Here is a 20,997-nt window from a genome sequence, read left to right as displayed (position 1 = left end):
ATGTTCCTCAACATGTCTGGTGATGGCAATGAAGAGCCCGAGCCCGAGCAAAACCTTGCCCTGACGGAAGGTTCCAGTGAGGTATATATCATTTCTATTGTTTTACCCCATCTATAATTTCATATTCATTATTACTATGTACTAATTAATGAATCTTGAACTGTTAGCCCTCTGGATCGACAGAGACGAATCCTTTAAGCATTGCTATGAAAGAAAGAGATATTTTATAAACACGTTAGATGCACATCTAAAAATATTGATACAATTTTGCAGACACACGTATAAAACGTCTCTAGCTGTGTAGTTACGTAGTATAGTAACGCTTGATTTCATATTAATAAATATAGATACAATTTATAGATACATATACAAAACATGCCTACTAATATAGACATGTTTTATAGCGATGTCTTATTGCGTAGTGATTAGTATAGAGACAATTTAGTACAGCGTGATGGGTGACGTGGCACGTGACATGGCAGATGATGTGGCAGCTGATGTGGCAGATGTTGTGGCGGGTGATGTGGCCGGTAACGTGGCGGGGACACGTTTCATAGTAACACCAAATTGCGTGTTAACAAATGTAGAAACAATATCGTAGATACATTTTTATTACGTGTGTACGGATATAGACACGTTTTATAGTAACACTACATTGTGTATTAAGAAATGTAGAGACAATTTATAGATACATCTATTTTCGTGTGTACTGATATATAATGATTCTTTTATTTGCATTTATAAATTTAATATATCATTTTATTTCAAATAGTTTAATAATGTCTAATTAAAGTATCTATGACATTGCATTGGCAATCAATTCTTTACTTCACCAAAAAAAAATTGAGTAATTCATTCAAGAACCAACAAGTACATTAATTAAAGTACTGTCAACCAGATAATTGTTTTGATAAAGAAACACAAACAAAGTGACAATATCATACAATTATTTCTAAATTTTTCAATAACAACTAAAATCTATGCTTCATTGCCCGTTCTTGCCCCTCTCTCCATCGCAGCTTCACTTGTCCCTTGAAAAGTTACATCACCAAGTTGTTTCAGATTTGTACTTGTAGCTTTCTTCACCTGCAACGGGGGGCATGAGGTTAGATGAATATCACAATTTGAAGATATTATGAAACTATAGGTTTAATCTTTGAAAAAAACAAACATGTGAAATGGGGCCATGCAATAACATAGCCAATAGCATCTATTAGTGTACGAATGTTAGAAACAGGTCTAGGTATCAGCTCTTCTCCTTTATTTCTACTGTCAACATTTTCAAGACCTTCAACATAAACCCTGACATATTCCTTTCCAAGCACGCTTCCTCCAATGTCTCGTTTGGCATCAGTAGTCGCTAACTTCGCATTGGCCACAATGCTTCCTTTGTTTCTTAGTGAAAGAAGATAGACTGGATAACGGCTCTACCATTTTGCAAAACATGAAGATAAGAGTTTTGTACATTTAACTAATTTAACTATAAAAGAAACAAGCGGAATAGAAGCGTATCGGTTCTGACCGACACAAACTGAGGGCTTTAACTCTTCAAGTCCTCTAGAATAGTCAGGAATTATATTAGTCAAAATACAGCATCACTAAAGCAAGTTCACTCATTATAAACAATATTGCAATGTTAGCTTAGACATACCATGTTTGTCAAAATGGGATCCTATGAAAAATTTGTGGCTGCATTACCATTAACTTCATGAATAGAACTCAGAATATGTGCCTCCTGCAGCCACAGCGTAGATAGCAGTATGAGTTTGTAGACAACAAGATTGGCCAAAGTAGATGTATCACAACAAGAATAGGACTGTATCATACTTTTAGCGCTAGCAAGGCACTATTCAACTGTGATCACCCTGTCTAATATTGTGCTGCAAGACAAATTTGATGTAAAAAAGGGACTATTCACTGAGGCTAAGCTCTGCTATAGTTAAGGAAATCATGACTTGACACCACTAAAAATGGTAGTAAAATCTATCTTATTGCTGCCACGCAACAACTACATCAAGCTTTATGAGGGTCTTTGTTAGATGGTCTGAAAGTTATATAAACACTCTTTGTGGGATAAGTTTTGGAGACTAAATGAATAGTCTTTTTAGGATGGAGGGAGTAATTAATTAGAAATTTAGATAAGTGTCCAATTATAAACAATTATTTACTTTGTATAGATAAAAGAATAACCCTACCGAGCCATGTATAGTCTTGATCGTTCAAAAACTAATCTTCATGTAATACATCCACGATAAACAATGGACGGCGTTTCTAGACTACTCAGAAACTCACGATGCATAGGTATATGATACAAGGAATAATTGCACTACAACTTAATTATGCCAAAAAAGTATTAGATGTTGGTTGATAAATAAAAAAACCATGAATAAAGTGTATTAACAGAATTTAAAAAAAGGGGTATATGATACAAGGAATAATTGCACTGCAACTTAATTATGCCAAGAAGTATTAGAAACATTGGTTGCTAAATAAAAAAAATAGGAATAAAGTGTACAACAGAATTTAAGAAAAAAGAAAGAAAAAGGAAAAACTCGAGGCTCCTAGGAATCAAACTGTAGCTACCAATATGAGAGTCTTGCAAGCTTACCATTGAGCTAGCAATGTACATCTGTCAAGTGTTTAAATACAATTTGTTTTAAATAAACAAAACCCGCCCAGGCACCCATGGCCAAAAATTGGCCATCTATCCTAGCCTGTCCTAGACGCGTTTGTTCCAAGTTTTTTTTTGACGATGTCCCCCCGCCGTCGCTGCCCTGGAAGCCCCAAGCATTGCCCCTATTAGCCCCAGGTCCCACCCGCGCCGCCCCTGCAAGATCCTACTGGTGCTGCCCCTAGTATTCCCTAGCGTCGCTGCCCCTACGAGGCCCCGCCGGCGCCGCCCCTGGTAGCCCCCGCTAGCTTCGCCCCTACAAGCTCCTGCCTGCGCCACCACCCCTGGAAGCAGCCGGCTTCGCCTCCCCTGGAAGCCGCCTACGATGCCGCCCCTGGAACTGCCGACGCAAAATTCTGGTAATTGGGAGGGGACAAATGCATGCATAGGTTTTGGATTCATCAAATTCAGAGATGATCTATGAATTTCGTTTCTTTTTTCCCAGAGAAGATGAGCTATTATATGTTGTCTAGTGCCTGTGACTTTTCACTGTAGCAAAACCAGGATCAATTCCCGGGCTCTCCTGAAGAGTAAGTTTCTGGTAGTTCCTATAGACTAGTCTATTCAGTGTTGAATTGTACAAGGTCTTGTTGTTTGGACATCAGGCATGATGCTCAAATTACTATGTATACATTTTGTCTTGCATAAAGATGGAACTCCAGTTCAATGCATGCATATTATTGGCAGTGTGGCAATATACTGAAATTTTTTATATTCAGTTATTTTAAAGTTGATATGGTAATATGCCATCCTTAATGTAAATAAATTAGGAGCCTTGGACTTTTACTACTTAACATCTTGAGTAACGAACCCTTTCCTCAATCCTTGGATCATTGACAACTTCTCAATCTCTTCCTTATCCTCATCGGTTAATTTGTATGCATAAAAGAGATCCTGCTTTTTTGCCACATTGTTGGCCTCTACTACTGACAGGGAAACCATTCTTTGTATTCAAAGACAAGTCAAAATTGTTTGTGTATATCCCAGTGACCTCCAGGAAATGGTGAGCAGAATTCAGGTCTTTTTTTCACTGATATGGGCTTGTGAAGCATGTACATGAATTTCGTATTACTGCAAATTAAAGCAGCTGGTATGTTTTATTTAAATTTAACAGCTCCTTACATAGGGTGATGGATCAAAGTTGGATGAAAAAATCAAGATGGGAGACCGCATATGAAGATGGTGTTGAAGAATTTTTGGCTTTTGCTTACTGGGACCTTCCACGTGATAGTGAGATATTGTGTCCATGTAAAAAGTGCAAGAATAGAATAACCCAAAGTCGTGATGAAGTTAGGACACATCGGTGTGACGGTATTCTTCAAGGTTATACTACTTGGGTTCATCATGGTGAGAATTATGATAGACCATCAATTGCATTTGTTGATGTGCCAAATATCATAATGTTGCCTGCTTCGGGTATAGTACAAGGTCGCCGGGATGGAGAATCAGATAGCATGCAAGAACTGCTACATGCTGCATTTGGTAGGGCCGCAGGTTTGCCTCAAGGCGAAGCAGATGATTTTCAGTCAGGATTTGCAGATATGGAACATAATGCCCTAGAGGATATTGTGAATCCAGCTCATGGTGATGATTCGAGGAGGGATCAGAATATATATGGAAGGTTCTTGAAGGATGCACACGTAACGTTATACCCTGGTTGTAAATACTCAAGGCTGTCATTTTTGGTGCACTTATATCACTTGAAGTGCTTAAATGGTTGGTCACAAGAATTGTTTGGAGCACTATTGGGACTACTATCTTCTGCGCTACCTCCTAAAGCAAATCTACCTAAGACATATTATGAAGCGAAGAAGATCATCCGTGGATTAGGTCTTGATTATGTGAAAATCCATGCTTGCCCCAAAGATTGCATGCTATTTCGAGGTGAACATGCCAAAAAGGATGTTTGCCATGTGTGTGAGAGCTCTCGTTGGAAAGATATTAAGGAGAATGGCTCATCAGCTAAACCTAAGGGGAAAAGGAAACTAGCAAAAGTGTTGCGGTATTTTCCATTGATACCTAGGATCCAAAGGTTATTTTCAACTACCAAAACTTCAGATGATATGCGATGGCATGAGGAGGGCCATACGAAAGATGGAAAACTATGACATCCAGCAGATCGGTGAAGCTTGGAAAGACTTTAATGCTAGGCATCATGAATTTGCAGAAGATGCTCGTAATGTACGCCTTGGTCTTGCAAGTGATGGATTTAACCCCTTTGGGAATCAGAATTTAAAGCATAGTACATGGCCTGTAATGCTCGTTCCTTACAACCTACCACCTTGGATCTGCATGAAGCAAACATCTTTTATGTTGCCAATGATCATCCCTGGACCAGGTTCTCCAGGTAATGATGTGGACGTATATTTGCAGCCCCTGATTGATGAGCTTTTATGTTGTGGGATGGAGTTGAAACATTTGACACCTCTTCGAAAAAGGAATTCCCTCTCCGAGCTGCACTATTGTGGACTATAAATGATTTTCAAGCATTAGCTTACCTATATGGATGGAGCACAGGTGGTACATATGCATGTCCTTCTTGTGGTCCAACGACAAAATCAGTTCGCCTGAAGAATGGTAAAAAGTTGTGCTATATGGGTCATCGTCGATGGCTACCAGAAAATCATAGATACCGAAGGCAAAGGATGCAGTTTGATGGCTCGATAGAGACTGAACTTGCACCTAAAACAATGAGTGCCACTACTGTTGTTAAAATGTTAGAAGGGAAAAAGTTTGTGATAGAGCTGGAGTGCCCGATCTTTCGGTGAGAGGGATAACTTCGATTTGTGGAGGAGGTGACTCTTGCGATCCGACTACAAACGAACAGGTCGTGGCGCCTTAGCAATCGCTGAACCAACTCCAAATGGTTATTGACCTTGCTGATGGCAAGATCAACCTGAACACGAGGTTCTATTCCCGCAAGCAATCGAAGAACAAGCAAGAACAAGATGAAGGCAAAACTGAATATCAATCACTCACGAATTGGGGTTCACAATGGCTGTCCACAGGTGGCTGCTGAGCACAACTGCAGTACAGGACGTTTGCACAATGGCTAAACTTATCAAAGAAAACCCGCCAAACCAAGGGGGCGTGAGCAGGACTAAATAGGAGAAAGGTGGGGAGGGAATTTCGTCCAGCATGAATCTTTGGCTGAAATCCCCACCTAACCTTTCTAAAATAGCTACGTATTACATGGAAACAATCTTTCCAAAAGATAGGTGGCGCAGCACCCTTTATTGGCTTCCATAGATGGCGTTCAGGTTGTCATTCCTGGACAGAATCTTCTTCTTCATTCCTTAAAAGGATCACATAATTCAGGTCACGTGCACGGGCTCGCGTTATTGGACCTTGAAACGTTTCTGGATTTGGTGTAGTGGGAAGTGACGTTGGTGCTGGTTCCGTTGGAGTAGCAGGTCCTGTGTAGGGGTTGATGTCCTCATCAGTTTGTGCTAGGGAAAAAGGTGTGCACAACAAATAAGGACAACAAGAAAGGCAAGAATAAGGAAGTGGCTGTTGAAAGTGCTACGAAATGCAAGTGTAAAATAAAAGGACAAAATAAGGAGTTAGATGGGAGTGGTGCTAAGGAGAAGAATCCTAAAGATTGGTTGAAAAAGATGTCAGTTTTCTTCAAGCTACCATATTGGAAACACAATAGATTAAGACACAATCTAGACGTAATGCACTTAGAGAAAAATGTGAGTGACAACTTTATCTTGACTTTGTTGGCTATTTGTCATAAAACAAAGGATGACCTTAATGCACGACTAGATTTAGTTGAACTTGGAATTCGAGAGGATCTTCATCCTGTTGTAGATAATGAAGGAAAGCAGTCGCTTTTGGATGCACCTTTTACCATGTCTAGAGAGAAAAAGGAGATCCTTTGCTCAGTAATTAAAAACCCTTAGGACTCCTAATGGATATGCATCAAACATATCTAGGTGTGTGAACATGAAAGACTTTACATTGAGTGGACAAAGAGTCATGACAATCATGTTTTACTACATGACATTCTTCTAGTGGCGCTCCGATCCTGTTACCCTAGCAAAGATATCGTGAGGATAGTGGTTGAATTATCTAATTACTTCAAGATGTTGTGCTCCAAGGTGATAGATGTGGATGAGTTGGTAAAGCTTCAAGAGAGTATTGTGATGACACTATGTGATATGGAGAGAACTTTCTTGCCATCATTCTTTACTGTGAGCGTGCATTTGATGGTGCATTTAGTAGAAGAAGTTAAACTTGGTGGTCATGTTCAATACCGGTGGATGTACCCCATAGAGAGGTATGCAACTACATTAATTTGCACTGTCAATAATTGTTCAATAATTTTTGCAACTTACATATGTCCATAATTGGATATAGATTTTTGTTCAGCTAAGGGAACTTGTGAAGAATAGAGCTCACCTAGAAGGTTCAATTGCTGAAGGATATTGCATGGAGGAGTGCCTGGACTTTTGTTCGAGATTTTTAGAAGGAACTACACGTTTTACTAGGCCATCTAGAAATCCTAAACCTTCTGATGAAACAAAGGGCATGTATTTGTTTGATAGTGCTGGTGAACCAATTGGAAAGCGTACCGTTGTCAACCTTGATAAGCATCTTCTTGTTCAGGTGCATCGATATGTCTTGCGACATTGCGATGAACTTGAGGATTTACACGGGTTTGTTCATATAGTGCTCCCTATTATGTTTATTTTTGTAGTAACTTGATGACATGACACTGATTCAATTGTTGTAGAGAATTCTTGGAAGAGACAAAAAGCAAAATGGATCCATCATCTAATTTGACACCTTGTCCCATAGAGAAGTTGATCAATGAACACTTTCCTGATTGGTTGGAGCAAAAGGTGTGTAAATCTTAAATTGATGCATTTTAGCCATACCATTAATAGATGGAATGGATCTAATATCATTCCTTATACAAACAGGTTATCCTAGGGGATGGAACAAGTATCCCGACAAAGGTTAGAGCATTGGCTGCAAAACCTAGCAGATGTGGTGTGAGATGCAGTGGTTACAGTATTAATGGTTTCAGGTTCCACACTATGAGCCGTGAAGCTGCACGCTTGACACAAAATAGTGGCATAGTGAACATCACATATGATGGTGTGAATTATTATGGTAGATTGTCAGATATAATTGAATTGTCATATGCAGAGTACAAGGTAGTGCTTTTCAAAGGTGAATGGTATGATGTTCATCATCAAGTTGGGTTACAACAAGATGAGTTTGGATTCACCCTTGTGAATTTTTCTCGAAAGATACACACAGGACAAAAATTAGAGTATGATCCTTTTGTTTTCTCTTCACAAGTGCAGCAAGTCTTTTATGTTCAAGATCCAAAAGCTGAAGCATGGCACACCGTGATGAGAGTTATCCCACGTGATAATTTTGACATGGGTGCTCAATTGTTGGTTGATGAAACAGATTAGAACAATATAGTCTTTTGTACTACTGAACATCATGTATTATTTTGTTGGTGCTCTTCCTATTCTGCAAAAAACCATTCTGTAACTTCTATTCAGCCTAGCTGCAACCAAGACAAACACAAGTGTCACAAAGATTTGTTTTGTTGTGCATTCCTATGTTGGATCCTATATCGGCAATGTTGTAATTCTGTAGAAGACAGTTCAGTCTGCTACCAGACTTGAAAATTGTAAGCAGTACCTCCATCAATGTTAAGGCCATTGTTCAAAAAAAAGGCTAGTAATATATGTATATGATTTACCAGCTGAGTTTGACAATCATCTTCTTGAAGTAAGCCTATGTCGCAAGTTTCTTTTTTGTGTGTGTGTGTTCTTTAAGCTTTGTTGCAGCATTGAGATTAATATGTTATTTTTGATAGGGACGACATTTCAAGTTTCAGTGTGTGAACAGAATTTACGATGGCAGAAACAAAACATTGTGGACCCAACAATTGTATGGTGCCCAGGTTTGTTTTTTTAATCTTGGATGCTAGCAGATATTCTTAATGTTTGCTGTTCCATGTTCACAGTGATATGAATTTACCAGCGCAAGCATATTTGACCAATGTTTTATTTCCATGTAGATGGCACTCTATGAGAGCATTCTTGCTAGCCCTCACCGCACTCTTAATAGGGATGAAGCTGATTATTTCTATATGGCAGTGAACTATTTACGAACTGAGAAATATTATGAGGAACTAGCAAGCTCTGTTTTCTGTGGTGTCCTACTAGGGGATAGCTGGAGTGGGCGTATGGAAGACAGCATGCTTCAAGGATGTATTCCTATCATAATTCAGGTATACAACATCATTTTCCTTGTGTTGCATATCAAGGGACAATATAATGTGTATATGAATAGACTGTTGGGTGTTGACATGATAGAACATTTCATCAAGCGGTGTCTTATTCACACCTATCTACTCTCTTGCTTGCATTGTAGGATGGAATTTTTATGCTGTATGAAAGTGTGCTTAACTACAACAGTTTTGCGGTCCATCTACAAGAAGATGACATCCCAAACCTCATAAGTACACTTCGAGTATGTTTTAACTCAATTTCTTCCTTTTTTATTTGGGGATACCGCCTACGACATGCTTACTGTTTCCATATCACCAGGGAATAAATGAAACGCAAGTAGAGTTTATGCTTGGGAATGTGTGTCGGATGTGGTAGAGGTTTTTCTATAGACACTATATTGTTGTAGGCACAGAGACAGAAAAGACTATTCTCTGAAGAGGCACCCTGATCTGTTGAGGTATCAAAACTACGTGATGATGATGTCTTTGCGACATTTATGCAGGTAATTTCAGAAAATTCAAAGTAAACCTTCTCCTCACCATTGGTATGGAATTATGGATGTTATCGTGCTTGGCATCTGCTATGTGATAGAGCTGAAAAATCTTACATTTTCAGTAGAAAGTTTTGGTGAATCAAATTAAGTTTAATACTGTTACCTGAATTTTACCTGATCATGTGCCATTCTCTCATGCATCCTTTTTCACCCTAGAGCTATTGTTTTGCTGTGTTCATATTTGCTGAGAAAGAATGCTTTTGGTAGGTATTGCATTATAAACTGTTCAATGACACTTGGTGGAAAGGTCTTCTGCAAATAAAGGAAACCGGGTTGCCAACCATATGCTCGAGAGCTTCCTGAAAGTTTAGTGAGGCAGCATTGCAACTGCAAAAAAAAAGGATAGACATACTCATTAGGAGGGGGTCCGTAGATTTGGTTCGTTTTAGCTTGCTGCCGTGCTGAGACTGTTTCGGCTGTGGGTGCACATTCTCATCAACTTCGCTGCTGTAGAAGTACCAGATTGTAAAAACAGTAAACAAATCATGCTTTAATATACCCTATCTCATCTCTTTACCCAACTGCAATGATCCGAAACATATACACACAACTATATGCAACTACCTTATCAGCTCAATTTTGGTGTGCTATTTTGGTACACTCTAGAGGTACAATAGAATCACTTAATTCAAACAACAAATGTGAAATTTAAACATGTTTAAAGTTATATTATGACTATGTATAATAATGTTGAAAAGCAAGAAAATTAACAAAACAACAAACACCTCAATAATTTGTGTGACATCAATAGAGATGGATGTTCTAGGTTCAATCCCTGTGCTCCACCCTTTTTAAATTTTTTTCCTATTTTTTTTATTGATCAACCAACATTTCTAATACTTTTTTATTTAAAGCGTGTCAAATTTTGTATCAATATGATACGTTTTTCTAATCAAGTCAGAAAGCATCTTTACCTGGCTATAGACAATTATTTGATACGCTTTACAACGTGTTTAAGGGATAATGATGCTTTAAAGCGTGTCTAACTCCGTGTCATTTTGAGACGACTTCAATAGCGTGTTAAAAAATATCATTATATGACTAATAACACTATAAGCGTGTCTAATATCGTAATATTCTGACATATTTTTGAAATTGTATCAAAAAGCATCTTATATGCTAATGTAGAGACGCTTTTAGCGTGTGTTACTACTATAGCGTAGATAAAGGGGAGTTTTCTAGTAGTGCAGGATTGCGATAACGACAACACGCGCGAGAATATACAGTCATGGTCTCATGACTTTCGCGCGTTCAAGCTGTACCCTGGCTTCAACAAACAATAATAACAATTCAAGATCCTACTAGCAGGAGGATGTCGGAGCGTATCTCATCCCACGCGGTTCCTCCGGGATGCCAACGTGGTTCTGTGAGCAGCGCCGCGCGCGGCCAGAAACTCCCTCGGCCAGACCAAACCCTTTTAAGCCATGAAGCCCACAGTTTGGTTGGTCCCTCATCGCCGTTCCAACATCGGAAAGACCCCCCTGCCTGTCCACATACGGAACGTTGTCACGGGATCAAGCTAAGCATCCATGCTCTCAAGTTTTTTTTATTAATATTGGTGCAAGTGCTATTATCGTCACCGCATTTTGAAGATGCTATACGCAAAACTGCCGACTATATCAGTGTATGCAACTATATATGCTCTCTGTTCTCGTGCAGAGTAATTTTCTTCAACTATCTGTGTTCATATAATGTACATTTAATGCGACTGCTTGTAAATAATTAACTAGTTTTTGACAAACTTAAAGTTTGTGCTTGATCTACTTTTCTTTCTTTCTTTCTTTCTTTGTTAGGTGTTTTATACTCTTTATTTATGAATCACCTCTCACTGCAGTCGCTTCCTCTAATATGATCCACTTCATTCGACCCAAATGTCCTGTCCACCGTGAGCGAAATAAGCTAAAACTAGACTAAACAATTGTGTGGTACCTGATTCTTGTGACTTCAGTTCGGAGCACTGGACGTCCTTGTGACAGGGCCCAAGTCTTGTATAAGCTTTGAATGCGTGTGAAAAGATCAAGTTGGCGGTGCACTACAGCGCTCCACATGCATATAAACAAGGTCTATAAAAGCCAGGGGCCTCCCATCCTCCCCTGCTACAAGCACAACGACAGTTCTGGGGCAAACAACCATAGGAACAGGAACATCACACCAAAGTACTTGGTAGCTCGGTCTACGTTGCTGCTCAAATCGTTCACTCCATCCGTGATTAGTGTGTATGGATCGACTCTACTGTTACTTCTGTGGCATTACAGTTTCCTGCCATTCCAGTACCTGTGTATTTTATTTCGTTAAGGCAGGAAGAAAAGCAATCCAGCAGATAAATTATTTGGAGCAATATATATGGTCTCTCTCATTCTTTGTTATTTGAATTGTGCAATCAAGAAAATATTAAAGGTCCGCTATCTCGTTAAGTACGTTTGTACTCCATGTTAAATACAAATTATCAGCTTATAAATTTGGGTTCCTGCTTGAAATGCTCGAATTTCGTAAATATATTGGTTTAACTCAAAGAATGATGTGAAGGCAGTTTAGCAAGATGTCTGACCTCTACCATAACATATATAATGAATGGGCGAGAATACCCACTTCAGTCCAAAAGAATCAAATAAATAAAGTATAGCTAGAGAAGCTGATAAAGAACTGGTGGGCCGGATGTGTAATAGCGATGAGACGTGTCCGGTAACACGCAAAGTAAAAAATCACTTGTCTCTTATTTACGATGCACAATACTACTCTATCTTTTCGAACTTCGTATGTAAGAATCTGACAGCTAAAATCTAGTATGTATAAGTAGCATGTGTAGTACAAGGATATAATTGGAAAGATGTAAAATGATATTGTTGAAATATCAAATCTTTTATAACTATCATCTTCTTTCTTTTTTATTTCTCTTCTCATATCCCATCGCTCGCTAGGGTTGCACTGCGGCGGCGGCGGCGACTCCGGCGGGCGGCCTCGAGCTCCGGCTCGCCCAACCCTCCGCTCTCCATCCTGGGCAGTCAAGCGCCGTCCGAAGCTCCTCCGTCCGCGCCGACCGTCCTCTACTCGACAGTCGGTACTGCCCCAAGCTTTTCCGTCCGCGCGACCAGTCCCTCCGCACCTTCCTTCTCCCTGAACCCACGTCACCCTCCACCCCGCAGCCTCGAATTGACCTCCTGCCGCACGGACTGCACCCGTCGGCGCCGCGCCGCCTCCTGCCCCTCCCCTGCACTCGTCGTCGTCGGTCGCCGGCTCGCCGCCACCCACCAGGTCGCCGCCTCGCCGGTCGCCTTCACCCCCCGGGCCCCGCGCCCCCGCCTGCCGCGCGCCCACGCGGCCACGCCCCCACGCTGTTCTTGCCTGAAATTTGGTGGAATTTCTGGACGTCGTGCGGTGCTTCCTATTGTGTCTGGTCCCTGTTCCTGGAAGAAGAGGGCTGTGCCGGGCTCATCTGCTTATTGTGTGGCTGCAGGTTGCTGGTCGGATACGCCGGCGCTGGAGTGCTTCAAGGCGATCGAGCAGCGGCCCGGCCGGGCTGACCAGCTCCTGTTCTGGTGCGAGTATTGGTAATGATTCAGAAGCCTGTATCTCTGGGTAATTGATCCGTTTTAGCTTCTGCGATTTGCTTAATTGGTGGTTGGAAGTAATTCGAATTAGATATCAAACTAATAGAGAGAATTGGATCTGGCAGCAAACCTAGTTCCTGTCCAGAAAAGGGGATTGATTTCTATCTAGTAGGTACAGTGTTGTTTCGCTTGGTGTGAATTCAGTAGCAGATTCTTTTTTTCTTCTGAGAAGAAGGAACATGTAGGCTGTAGCAATTTCATTTCATATGGCAATGGGATGCAGAGCCGCAAGATCTTCATTTTATCTGCTAAAACTTTTGGGGTGGTTGACTTAGGTCTTAGGATGATAAACTGAAAGTCTGACCTGACATACTGTGATGTGCTTGGAGATTTTGGTCTTGCTAAGTTTGGTGTATCGTCCCATTGAACTTGCATTGATTTTGCCAGTGGCAACAACAGTTGAAAGAGCCTTCTCTACTATGAATATTAAAGACCGAATGAAGAAATAAAATGAATCATGATTGGATGAATAGTAGCATCTAAACAAGTGAGTTCCTATTAACATCTAAACAAGTGATGTCCACATAGAAATGAAAAGAACGTGATTGGATTGGAATATTCGATCATCATAGATAATGAAGTAAACACGGAAAAAAATGAAATGTAATCTTTAAATGGATTTTTCTTTAAGCCATTTGTGAACATCCGTTTGTCGTCCGGGATCGTCCTGCGCATGTCATGTATGCGTGCATCTACTATCTGCATGATACAATAATTATTTGCATGAGCTTGCCTATATAATTACTAATTAAAGTTTTGATCCATCATTATTGCAGCTGGGGGTGCCAACTGGCATAGAGCAATATATTCATCGAGGACTAACCTATTACAGAAGCAACACAACCATTAATTGATCAGGACAGTAAGAACAAGGTACTTAAATGACCCTCCACTTCACATCTTATTGTTGGTATATTAAACAACTAGTAAATGAAGGTGGTGCATGCTCCTTCTGTTGCGCAGGTGAGGAAGATGTATCCTTCAGTGATCTAGAAGATGACTGAGGGACTGGACTGCTCATATGCAATCAACTATTGGAGCTAGATGGTGGCTTCATGAAGAACACTAGCTGCTACCTAAAAGCTCTGGCTGCGCGACATCATAGTTTCGGGATTGAAGTAGCAGCAACGCAGAATCAGGATAACAATGCCTCTGAGGCATCCTCGTTGTATGTTGATGCATCTACAAAGTCAGTTTTTCTCTGTACATAAAGTTCCACACTTTGTTCTGCTTTCCTGCTGTACCAGCGCCCCTGCATACTGCTGTTGGTTTGGGATTCCAAATGTAATATATTAGAATCATCCATAGCTGTCAAATATTATCACGGTTACACGGTACATGTGCAAACAGAGCTCCTTTCGAGTGGTTCGCAGCGCCTCCACTAGTTGCAGGGAGCAACCATGCTCACAAGCAAGCAAAGTATTCAACATGCCGTGAACGTAGGGCGCATTTCATCGTGATCACAATTCACATCGACGATAATGGGCAGACCTGAACTGTCTCGTCCTGTTAGAACGATTTCACTTAAAACTTTGGGTGGCCATTGGCAACCTGATCGAAGGCACGACTGCACAAGGCAGAATCCATGATTACCTATCGAGAACATATCATGATTTGAAATTTCTATACGAAGTAGAACAAAATTGTGCACAAGCATATTCACAACGGGATGTGACCTGTTCTTATCTGTGGATTTCACATTAATGCTGTAAAGTTGAATTCACATGAATATGCAGAAAAAAATTTCACTGTTCTAAATAGGGCTGGACTAATGAAGAGCAAATACACTGATACATTAGCTTGCCAAACCTAAAAGCATTTCCACTGATACAGATTATCCAAAGTGCTCACAAGCGTGCCGTGCATGAGATTGTTCCTCAAGAATGCCCTTCCTTGGCCACACCATATTCTTCGACAAGCTTCGTCGCAAGTCCCATCAGATCAACAAATGCGCTGAAGGATGCTCGCAGAAACCGGGCATCTACTGCTGCAAAGTGCCTGAATTCATAAATGAGGGGACTTCAGTCTTAGCCTTGGTACAGCAATGCATATCAGTTAGAGATGCCAGAACAGGATATACTAACACGGCAAGCTTGCTGCCTGATAGAGTCATCTCCCTCTTGACCTTGTCAGGCTGCAACTGCAATACAAAGCCACAAACGTCAGTTGAGTCAAAGATCATCATTTGTTAAGAAGTGCTAGTAGAATACGGCTACTTTACCTCCTTGCCAACTGCTAATGTTTTGTAGACTATGAAGGCTTGTTCCTCGGACCCATAATCAACTTCAAAGTTACTGCCAAACAATGTCAGTGTTGCACTGCGCACTCTACCCATGCGCAGCAGGGGTCATATTTGCATAGAGTCATTGCAATTTTATGACAGGACAGTAAAAATCATCTCAATTATCTCAGAGCAAGGTGTTTTAGGGCCAATCTGGAAACCAAGCAAGCGACTGCCTAGTCCCTCGATACGTCGTGGAGAAGCTGGAGGCGGCAGCGGCGGGCTGGGAAGTGGGAAGGGAGCAGGAGGAGGAGGAGCCGCCCAAGGCCGCCTGGAGAAGTCGGAGGCGGCGGTGGCTGAGCGCTGGCGGTGGCGGCGCGATGGGCGGGGGCGACGTGCGGCCGGCGAGGCGGCGGTGGCGGTGCGACGGGCGGGGCGGCAGAGGGCGTGGTGGCGCGACCGGCGGGGCGGCGAGCGGGTGGTGGAGGCGCGGCATGGTGTCCGGGGGGGGGGAGCGTGCTAATTACAATTGTACCATGTCAGAAAAGAATATAGTACCGTCTGGTAGTAGTGCACCGTAAAAGAGCTCGAGCTCTAGATTTTACTGGCGAGCGGAGTGACCAAGGTAACAAGTTTCGGAACTACGTGCATAGGACCCGTTAGACTGATTTGACGTATATAGAATACTGAATTACTAAAAGAAAAATACAAGGAACATTTAGTAAACAGCTCCACCAATAGTCGTCGCATACAAATGTCGCTGCAGGGAACTCCTCCACGGGTCCGGTCAAAAAAAAAATGTCACGCATAGTACGTGTACTCTGAACCGACATACTCCCTCCGCTCCGTAACGTAGCTATACAAAGCATTCAAGCGTTCAAAATTTGTCGTTAGATACAAGGCACTTTAGGCACATTTGAATGATTGCTCAAGTAATTTTTTCCCGATTGATAAGATAAGGTGGCTGATTTGTGGACTATTACTAAAATAAGTTCAAGTTCCTTGTTATATGCAATTGCCATTAAAAGAGCCATTTAACATAACTCCCCTCGTATAATTTATGGGTACATGCGTTTTTTCTACCCTGCTAATATATTGTAAATTTTTTTAGGATATCTTGTATTTCAGGATAGAGGGAGTAAGTGGATTGGTAGAATGTAAGGCCTTGTTTAGTTCCCAATTTGGGAGTGGCAAAATTGGCATTTTGCCATAAATGCGCAACTGTAGCATTTCGTTTGTATTTGTGAAATATTATCCAAATATTGACTAATTAGGCTTAAAAGATTCGTCTCGCAAAGTACAACAAAACTGTGGAACTTGATTTCATCTACATTTAGTATTCCATGCATGTACCGCAAGTTTGATGTGATGGGAAATCTTCTTTTTGCATAGTGCTAAAGTTGGGAATTTGGGAGTAACTAAACATGGCCTAAATGAAATGAACTCCATGATGAACCGCACAATTATTCTAGCGACCCTGCTATTTGAGTGACTAGAGTATATTTTCAAGACTCCTTTTGTCATATATAGAAGTTATCTTTTATGTTTTATTTTGAGAAGTAATAATGAAATCCCATCATGCACCATATGTTTTGGGGTAGTTGCACTGATTGACCATCTATCATAGCTGTGAACTAGTGACATGAAAGTAGACATTCCATAACAAGTTTAATAATTTAGCCATCATCACATATTCACTGATACATCCTAAACTGCCGATATTTCTTTTGTGCACATTTCGGAAGCTTGAGACTGTGTTAACATTTACAATGACCCTTGAAATATCTGGCCAATATGCGGCAAACACACCGTCAAAGAGTTGACAAAAGTTGTCTACTATACGCTACCTACCCTCGATCCTCTGACCCATCCGCAAGCAAATTATTTCTTCTCCACTATGTTTGTTTCCAAAAATAAAGCCCATGAACAAAAACACCATCAACATAGATGCATGAAATTCAGAACCAGAGCCCCATCAATATGTATTCCATCGATGGTCCTGCATCTAGATGCACAATGCGACCAAGTTAGACTAGGTATGCTGATGCAAGGAAGAAATAGCCAACGCAACCTACAGGAACTGCTGGCTATCACAACTGCTCCGAGACCTGGTCTTGTCCTCTGCAACGTACCAAGCCGGCAGCTTCTCCGGTCCTTTTCACGGCGACAAATCAAAGCTCCCGAGGAACGAGCAGTATAAACTCGTCAATTGCGTGGTATTTTTTCCGCACAGAACACCATTGGACGACGTTACAAGTTGACACACTGCACTGGTCTCAAAAAAAAAAGTCGACATACCACAAGGACGAAGAGAATACTTGAAAAGTATTTGAATTGGACCCCAAGGAACTTTATATGAACGTTCATCGTTGTTGGAGTCCCATCCAACAAGTAGGTAGCGACTATTCCGGTGATGATGCATGAAGCGTTTCTCTGCAGAACGTATCGTGTGACGCCCCAGCGCGAGAGAAAGAACCCACGCGCCGCGCTGATGAAGTGATGAGCATTACGGCAGCGACTGCATGTCCTTGGAACCATGCGTAGGCACGCCTATAAAAGCGAGACCCATCTCAATTTGGTTTGTATATGTGCGTGCCGCATGCGCTCACGTACTAAGTTTCAGCTTTTACAACAAGGAGATTACTACTCGCTGCCAAAGGATTGTTTGCACCCATGGACGGCACAAATGGAGCGATGGCGTGCGGTGGCAAGGGAAAGGTGGTGGTAGTGATTGGCGCCACGGCCACCGGTAAGTCCAAGCTGGCAGTCGACCTCGCACTGCGATTCGGCGGGGAGGTCGTCAACTCCGACAAGATCCAGGTCCACGACGGCCTCGCCATCGTCACCAACAAGGTGACTGCAGAGGAGTGCCGGGGCGTGCCACACCACCTCATCGGTGTTGTGAGCCCCGACGCTGACTACACCGCCGCCGACTTCTGCCGTGACGCCACGCGCGCCGTGGGGTCCATCCACGCAAGGGGCCGCATCCCGATCATCGCCGGCGGTTCCAACAGGTACCTCGAGGCGCTGCTGGACTGGGAGCCGGCGTTCCGCCGGCGCTACGAATGCTGCTTCCTCTGGGTGGACGGCGACCTGCCGGTGCTGGACCGGTACATCCGCGGCCGCGTGGACTGCATGCTGGAGCAGGGGCTCGTAGACGAGGTCCGGGGCATCTTCCAGCCGGACGCCGACTACTCCCGGGGCATCCGGAGGGCCATCGGCGTGCCGGAGATGGACAAGTACTTCCGTCTGGAGGCCGTGGGGGAGCTGGACGGTGATGACGACGAACTGCGTGCGCAGCTGCTCTCTGTAGCCGTCGACGAGATCAAGGCCAATACGTGCGGGCTGGTGCGCCGCCAGCTGCGGAAGATTCGCCGGCTCCTCGGTATCTCAAGGTGGAGCCTCCGCCGCCTCGACGCCACGGCGGTGCTCATGTTGAAGACAAGCGTGGCCAGGGACCCCGAAACCGAGCGCGCCGCGTGGGAGGCGGACGTCGCGGGGCCTGCCACGAGGGCAGTGGCCACCTTTCTGGGCCGTAATGGTCAGACGACAGACGGCAAGGCTGGGTTGGTCGCGGCAGCGGCCAAAGAGGTGGCCATGGCGGGCGCTGGCACGACGGAGTGGTGCGGCCAGCAGCTTGAGAAGGCAGCGGTGGTGCCGGGCCGTGCCCGTGTGTTCCTTGGAATGAAGGCAGCTGCTGCGGCGGTTTGAGCTATATGTGACCTGTTGGCTCTGACCAAACGTTTGGACTAATATTTTTTTAAAAGAAATAGGTTTGTCGAACTAATGTGAGATTCGTATGCATGTAATTAAATAGTAGTAGTAAATCTGTTTAATTAATTGTAGTTAATTCGTTTGTTTTTTTATCGAATAAGCTGTCGCATCGATTAATTTCAAGAGTTAAGTGATCTGAAATTTCAGCATGGACTATTACAGCTTGAACATGTGCTTATTGAAACGAGGTCAGCCACTCTTTTGTTTTTGCAGATCTGGTAACAGCGTCTTTCTTATATTATGATATGATTATGCATCTTTGCCGTTGTTGATTAAAGGAATTTCAATGTGAAAATTTCTGATCGTGGGCCAGGACCAGCTGGTTGACTAGGCCTTTCTCTTTTGCTTCTATTCTTCAGCCCAGGCCTACTGCCATGCATGAAGAACTAATAAGTGCAGGCAGTGCTAGGTCTGAGCGATACGAGTAACTAGGTGTCAATGTGAGCTTGGCGCGGCAGCGGTTTGGGCTCGCATCTAGGATGGAATCACGTTTTTACTCAAATGCGAATTCAGATTCGGATGTTGTCAAATGCGAATTCAGATTCGGATGTTGTCAAATGCGAATTCAGATTCATATAGCTTGAATTTCGATTTCTATTTGGATATCTATTTAATTTGTATGATAGCAATTAGCATGTACAGTTTCATTTTATTGATAAATTTGGAAGAACAAAATCGTTGTTCTTCGTACAATTGCAACTATGGGTAATATATAACACATGTAGACAAAGATTATTCACAGAAAATATTTTTTAAAAATATTATAATAAATAAATATTAATTTAGATAATATTAATAAATAAATAAAGCATAAAAATATTTACAATTACAAAATAAATTATCGCCAACGATATTTTTCAAATAAATTAAAAAATATATTTACTACAGGATCATGTCGACCTTGACGGGGCTACAAAGTTCGGCCACGTTGCAGCCTCCACACGGTTCTCAGAGCAGACAGTGAGGTCGTGAGACAGATGGGAAGCCCGCGAGCATGGCAGGGAGAAGATCCTCTTTTCCTCTTCTTCTTCGTTATTGTGTGTTGAGAGGACTCTCGTCCTCCTTTTAGGTGAGTAAGGGCACTACTTGATTTTTACTCTATTACCACAGAACACAGTGCAACAAAATAAAATTTGTTGCAATAGATAGGTGTTATTGCCACCATTTTGATAAATGTTTGCAATATGACAATAAAGTTGCAACGAATATCTTCCGTTGCGATAATCTCGAATTTCATTGCAAAAGGTAGCGATTATTGCCACTATTCACAAAAGGGTTGCGATTAGTTAATAATATTGCTACGAATTTCTTAAGTTGTAATAATCTTAACTTTCGTTGCAAAATCTTGGTCTATATTGCAACGAAAAAAATAAATGGTTGCCATGAGGGAAGTACTGTTGTAATACATGCACACTATTTCAACGTTCTTTATCTATTGCCACATTTTTTGTGCATATCATTCTGAAGAGAGGGATTAAACATCATTATTAGAGATATATACAACAAAGTTGTTTTTTTAGTGTAGTGGTAATTGATTGTATATTTAGTTGTCTAGGAGGTCATGGGTTCAATTCCATCACAAAATAATTATTATTGTTTTGATTCCTAATTTATTGTTGCCACGAAACAACTATTTATTGCAACACTTTAATTGCATGGCAATTACCAGGTATTGCAACACAACAAAAAAACGGTTGCAATGCACCTATTACCACAAAGATAATTGCAACGGCTTGCAACCAAATCTCGATTGTGGTAATTTGTACCTTTTGCAACTATATTAGCCCTATTGCCACATTTTTTTCAACCAGCTCAGATGGAACAAATTATTGCCCAACCTAGAGATGACCAACCAAACACTGCTGCTGAAGCAGTGGATGAAGTTGTCCAATCTAGGATATTTTGGG

The 20,997-nt window shown here is 41.9% G+C and overlaps 1 protein-coding gene and 1 long non-coding RNA gene across 6 annotated transcripts; both read left to right on the top strand.

Moving 5' to 3' along the window:
• Positions 1 to 12,367: 12,367 nt before the first annotated feature.
• LOC101777874 lies at positions 12,368 to 14,432 on the top strand. Of its 5 annotated transcripts, none has more exons than XR_001163168.3 (5): positions 12,368 to 12,545; positions 12,631 to 12,839; positions 12,942 to 13,035; positions 13,872 to 13,968; positions 14,059 to 14,432. It is a non-coding gene; the product is annotated as an uncharacterized LOC101777874 (long non-coding RNA). The 5 variants fall into 5 exon arrangements; XR_002676114.1 differs by having other exon boundaries at positions 12,369 to 12,545; positions 12,631 to 12,739; XR_002676113.1 differs by having other exon boundaries at positions 12,373 to 12,739.
• A 3,526-nt stretch (positions 14,433 to 17,958) lies between these two features.
• Positions 17,959 to 19,092, top strand: LOC101781905 (adenylate isopentenyltransferase 3, chloroplastic). Its single transcript, XM_004987188.3, has one exon. The coding sequence runs from the start codon at positions 17,990 to 17,992 to the stop codon at positions 19,025 to 19,027; it is 1,038 nt and encodes a 345-aa protein (XP_004987245.3). The 5' UTR covers positions 17,959 to 17,989; the 3' UTR covers positions 19,028 to 19,092.
• Positions 19,093 to 20,997: the final 1,905 nt, after the last annotated feature.

The sequence above is a fragment of the Setaria italica genome, unplaced genomic scaffold (assembly GCF_000263155.2).
Source record: "Setaria italica strain Yugu1 unplaced genomic scaffold, Setaria_italica_v2.0 scaffold_10, whole genome shotgun sequence".
Classification (NCBI taxonomy): Eukaryota; Viridiplantae; Streptophyta; class Magnoliopsida; order Poales; family Poaceae; genus Setaria; species Setaria italica.
The sequence above is the reverse complement of the archived record's forward strand: the minus strand, read 5'-3'. Positions and strand labels throughout refer to the sequence as shown.